The sequence below is a fragment of the Ipomoea triloba genome, chromosome 5 (assembly GCF_003576645.1).
Source record: "Ipomoea triloba cultivar NCNSP0323 chromosome 5, ASM357664v1".
NCBI classification, from domain to species: domain Eukaryota; kingdom Viridiplantae; phylum Streptophyta; class Magnoliopsida; order Solanales; family Convolvulaceae; genus Ipomoea; species Ipomoea triloba.
The window spans coordinates 1391052-1396456 of NC_044920.1; the positions used below are offsets into that span (position 1 = coordinate 1391052).

The 5405-nt window shown below is 41.0% G+C and overlaps 1 protein-coding gene across 2 annotated transcripts; it reads left to right on the top strand.

The window, feature by feature from the left end:
• Positions 1-187: 187 nt before the first annotated feature.
• LOC116019889 (protein ENHANCED DISEASE RESISTANCE 4-like) lies at positions 188-5068 on the top strand. 2 transcript variants are annotated; one of them, XM_031260254.1, is made up of 3 exons: positions 188-269; positions 1850-2017; positions 2254-5068. In XM_031260254.1, exons 2-3 carry the CDS (start codon positions 1897-1899, stop codon positions 4719-4721), a joined length of 2589 nt encoding a protein of 862 aa, XP_031116114.1. In that variant the 5' UTR covers positions 188-269; positions 1850-1896; the 3' UTR covers positions 4722-5068. The 2 variants fall into 2 exon arrangements, with proteins under 2 accessions (XP_031116114.1, XP_031116113.1); XM_031260253.1 differs by lacking the exon at positions 188-269 and adding an exon at positions 276-440.
• The last annotated feature ends 337 nt before the right edge of the window (positions 5069-5405 follow it).

The window sequence follows — 5405 nt, forward strand, 5'->3', positions numbered from 1 at the left end:
TTTTAAAAAAAAAAAAAAAAAAAAAAAAAAAAAAAAAAAAAAGCAAAAACAAAAAACAAAAACACTTTGTCAAAAAAAAACAAAAACAAAACAAAACTCTAATTTGTTTGCATTTCCAGGTCAGATGACAGTTGGAAATTCTGGTTGGTATACAACTACACTGTGTCATTTACTTTTAGAGAGAGAAAGAGAGGGAAGGTGGGGAGAGAGAAAGACTTGGCGTTAACGAAAAGATTTCTATGAAACTCTCTGACCCAATTTCCATTAAGGTTCGTCCTTTCAATCCCTTTGACTCATTTCTTCCCGTTTTGGTCTCTCTCCAAGAATCTGACGCACTCACTTATGTATGCACACATGTTTTGAAGTGTGGTGTGTGTATATATACGACGGTTCTGCATATCTTAAAGTTTTGATCTTTTGTATTTACAAGCCATGAGAAGGTACGCCTTTGGAAATTATCTACAGATTAGACCTGGGGTTTGTAATTTGAGCTGATGGGTGTTTGCTTATTGAATCTGTGCATTTGAATTTACATATAGCTTTGCTCACATTTGAGTGATCTTAAGTTTGAGTTATTTCTGGAATAGGCATGTTTATAGTTTATATATACTTCTAATTTGACTTAATTTTGGTTAATATATGTGTATAAAGTTTTGGGAGAAGGTGGTATGATTTGGTTTAGGACTCTGCAGCTGGGATCAAGTTTGATTTCTTGCCCACAAAAAGGCAAAATCCCTCGCCCTAGGGCCCACATCTCGGCCCGACAAGATTTGTAGATGTGGTAAATTACGATGACTTAGCGGCCTATTAGTTGAGAGGACGAGTGTCTGGTGCCCACAAAGAGCTCACCACATTGAGTATAACTCCTACACTAGGGCCCACACCTCAAATCTCAGCCCGACAAGATTTGTAGATGTGGTAAATCAAGGTGGAAGGACTAGTGTCTGGTGCCCACAAGGAGTTCACTACATTGAGTATAACTCCTACACTATGGCTTTCGGGGCTCGATCTTGCGTCCTTGACCACAATCTGTCACGCAGGAACCAACTGAGCTACGCGTTTAGGCCAAGTTTGATTTCTTGTTAGGGAAAAATCCTGGGGTCTTTCATGCCAGTGATTCAAATACTGTCTTATAGAATGCAGTTTTAGTGCCTTAATTTCGAGTTATTTCGTGCATCTTGGCATGCAAAGATCTGTTTTTGCAGGAAATCAGAGATATGATGTGTGTGCTATAGCTCTTTTGTAGTCTCATTTGCTACTATCTGCACCAATATGGGTGGTTTTTAGACCTAATCTCGCTCTTCTGTGTGTTCACTAGTTTAAGATTAGCGGATTTGTGGTCTGTAGTTTGCTATTATTTGAATTTAACTTGTACCTTTGATGCCTATGTTTGGTTCAGAAAGGTTAGCTTGTTCCTATTAGTTACAAAAGAAGAGAAAGTAAAGGAGATTTGGTTTTCTTTTCTGGTGGCTCAAAAGGCGAGAAGAGACACTCTTTTTTTTCTTCTTGAATCTGGACTTTAACCTCTTTCACTATCTAAAGAACAGAGATTGTGTATGGCTAACAATATAGTCGTGATCTTTCTTAAAATCAACATGTCTTGTCTCTAGACTTTTGCTTTGATGCCTCTTCATTTCTTTCTGAACCCGAGAAGCTTAAAATAAACATTAAAGAAAAAGTGAAGCTTCAAACAGGGTCTGATGTGGATGGACATCCTGTAAAACTTGTAAAGAGGCCTTGGTGTAATGCTTTTCATTCTCAGACTTTTTGAGTTACAACCTTAGTTGAAGACCAATTGTCTCATTTGTGAAATCCTTCGAAGTGATATTTTCGGTTTGTGTTTTTCCAGCTTTCGACGGTTACTTGCTGCAATAGCTTGACTGGAATTTGAGTGAAATGGGTAATGAAACGAACACTAAAGTTCGACTGGTTAGATGCCCCAAATGCCGACAGATTCTTCAAGAGTACGCAGAGATTCCTGTCTACAAATGTGGAGGGTGTGGCACAGTTCTTCAAGGTATTTCCTCTCTTTCTTGCCTCGTAATGTACCTCTTTTTGGAAATACTATGCTCGTTTTATGGAAGATTGATTGATAACATAAGTCTCACCATGAGGGGAGGGCAAAGATCCTAAAATTAGATCTCTCTGAAGTTGTGTAAAGTAAATTTTGGATGTTGTCGTTTATAAACTGAACGTAAGAGAGCATTTTGTATTGCTTACTCTAAAATTAACGTTCTTTTCTTGTGGATGCAGCGAAGAAGAAGAAAAACGAAAATGCCTGTCCAGAGTTGAGCATTCGTGAAACAACTCATGCAAGTATTGAACGGGGTGAGAATTCATTGGAAAAGGACATCATCAGTAGTTTACATCAAAAACCCACACTTTCTTCCCCAGTAGACACTTTGCAGGATGAAAACAAACTGAGAACTCGAGATGAATATGGGGACTGCAACAATGAACAGCGTGGAGAGAAAAAATCCTATAATGAAAATAACGATAAGTTTTCAAGCATAGAAGAACCTATTGGGCAGCATGGAGATGAAAGCCATTTGAATGGTAGCTCTGGTGGTTGTGAAAATCAATTAGCGGCTTGCTGCAAGGAGTTAACTGGAGAAAGGAACTTCTCTGATGAACTTCAGCTTAGAAGTCATGAAACTTTAGTTCCATTTGCACTCCCACGGGCTCGTGAGCATGTGGAAGAAGTTGATAAAGAGAAACTCCCTTTGGATCAAAATGATCGTGGAGCTTGTGAAATCGAGAGGCCCGAATCCAGTAGCCCTCCCGCTAGGAGTTCTCAATTTACTGAGCATAGTCATCATGACAGTGAATTTTCTCCGGGTACTGGAGTAAATGGCGGTGAAGGTGACGATCAATATCTTTCACAACAAAGTAAAAGAAGGGATCAGAATGGCTCTGAAGGACTCAATGCAGTAAACAGTTCCAGGGGGAACTTTTCAACCGAGTTAGCTTGTGATAACGTTAAAACGCCATCACTTGGGCGTGCAGAAAGCATTTCATCAGAGAGCGTTGTGCCTATCCATCACGAGCCTCACGAGAATTCTGATAAAGAAATTGCTCTGAGTTTTGACCGTATAAGCTCCACGGACAGTCTGCAAAATTTACTTCTTGATGATAACGGTTCCCAGCCTACCGTTACTCACAGAGACATGTCCAAGTCCCCAGCAACGAGAAGCTATTATGCGTATGATGGTAGTGCATCTTCTTGTGACGGGGATGATCAAGTGCCTAACCGGTTTTCACAACAACATGGACAATTATCCGGGAATACAGGCCTCATCAGCCCTGATGAATTTGAATCCGATTATGCATGGACAGTGAACAGCATGCTGAGGAGAAAGTCGAAGGCACAGCATCAAGATATGAATTTCGCACCAGTGTTGCCACAGATGATTCAACAAGTTGCGGGGGGCAGCAACTGGCTCGAATCTAGAAGACGTGTCCATGCCACAGAAAATAGGAAGGGCTCTCGGGCAATGAATGAAATTGGAAGCCCTTCAGGTTATAGGCAGAACGGTTTCCATCATCGATCAGACTTTAATATGTCCAGCACGATCACAGATCAAGAGCCAGACAGAACGGAACTATTGAGGATGGTCTATGAACTCGAAGAACAACTCCACAAAACACGTCTTGGAAATGGAAATCCGTTTCATGCTGGAGGTACGAGGGATGATATGAATGCTCCATTTTCTTACAATCAATTTGCACCGCGGGCTAATATAAACTACTCTCGATGTCCTTCGAGATGTGGTCAAACCTCGAGAGTACCCTTTTCCGGAGAGGCTGCCCATTACAGGCACCAACCTAACTGCCTCTGTTTGCATTGCTCTCCTCAGGTCTGGCATTGCTCAGCACAGCTGCCTCGTGGTTGCGTTTACTGTAACAATGGTCAAACCGTGGCCTGTTTTGACCATAACTACTGTAACGCCCACCATTCTAGTTCATCAAGTCCCCAGCATTACACGAGCTCCGAGTATTCCTTGAGTGTCCCCGAGACAAAATCGAGTGACCAGAGGCATAAAGACCAAGAGATGAAGAAATTACACTTGAGGGAGAAGTATGCTAAAAGGCGTCTTGTCCTTCCGGTAGCTGGTGGAGCCCCGATTATAGCTTGTCATTACTGCTCGGAGTTATTACAGATGCCTTCAGATTTCGGTCTCTTTAACAGAAGATGGCATCAAGTGCGGTGCAGTGCATGTATGAAGGTTCTTAAGTTTTCGGTTCAGAATAGAATACATGTAATGCCATACCTTACCGAGACTTTAACTCCTCCACCCAGCGAGATAGATGACATCAGCAATACCGTCAAAGGGAGGAATCAGGCACCGGGATCACATTATTGCCCACATCCTGAATCTGTATCTTATTCTGATGATTTGAAACCGTCATTCTGTCAAAGCAACTCTAGTGAGGCCGAGGCTTCATCCAATAGTTCGCCCATTCAACCCCCTGGAAGAAGCACGTTAAACAGAAAGGTTGTGTCTCCTGCTAGTTCTTCCGAGCCCATGGGAGATAGGAAAATGAAGTCTGTTATGAACGAGGAGGAGTCTGAACCTTCGGGGCCTTCACTCAAGGAGTCCAGATGGGTCAAATCGACACCAGAAACTGATGAAGCACCGCCAAGAACAGCTCCTCCACTTCATCGTCTCATGGGATACCCCTCACTGAGCCAAGTTTTGAATCAAGGCTGCTTCGAATAGCTGCCTTAGCTGATCCATTCATGTCTCCAAGAGAAACCGGGAAGTTAAGACTTGTTTGAATTGCATGTTTTCTCATTTGGTTTCAATTTTCTTCAGCTCCACATGTTCTGTACAGGCTAAAACCGAGAAGCTGCAGCTCAATATAATGTAAGTCAAAAGGTATCCTTTGTATTACAATGGAACTGCCAATTTGGATTTCTTATAAGTTAGGATTTGCATGATGAGTTTGTATTTGTGTACACAGCTCTCCCATATATGTTGCCTGCTTCTCATTGTTTTGTGCAAAATCTAGTGTCATAGTTTTAAAATGACACCCAAGCTATTAGTTCAACCATTTTTTCTCGCCACATATTTTACTCTTTATTTTCATTTTCTGTAATATGGCTTCAAGAACTGGTTAATGATGATACAGTCACCATGCTGCATAACACCACTATTGATGGTGTGAAATTAATGGCTTTAAAGATTTTGGAGTAAAGAGCTCCAAAGTCTAGGTCTTCCTCCAAATAAGTGTCAAATTTTGCAAAGTATAGACGGCAGACACAATCCGAATCAATTTCATAGTAATAAAAGATCCGGAGTATAAAGGCTTTGTCTAGCAGAGCTTATTTAGGAGTTACTTTTCTCAATTAAAATCTTTTTGGCCTTTTCTCTTTTCCTATTTAATTTTGAGAAAAAAAAAAA

What these genes read in the sequence shown, in the direction of transcription:
- LOC116019889 (XM_031260254.1), top strand. Translation starts at nt 1,897, where the DNA reads ATGGGTAATGAAACGAACACTAAAGTTCGACTGGTTAGATGCCCCAAA. An exon ending in GTGTGGCACAGTTCTTCAAG is followed by an intron (nt 2,018 to 2,253) that starts GTATTTCCTCTC and finishes TTGTGGATGCAG; the next exon opens with CGAAGAAGAAGAAAAACGAA.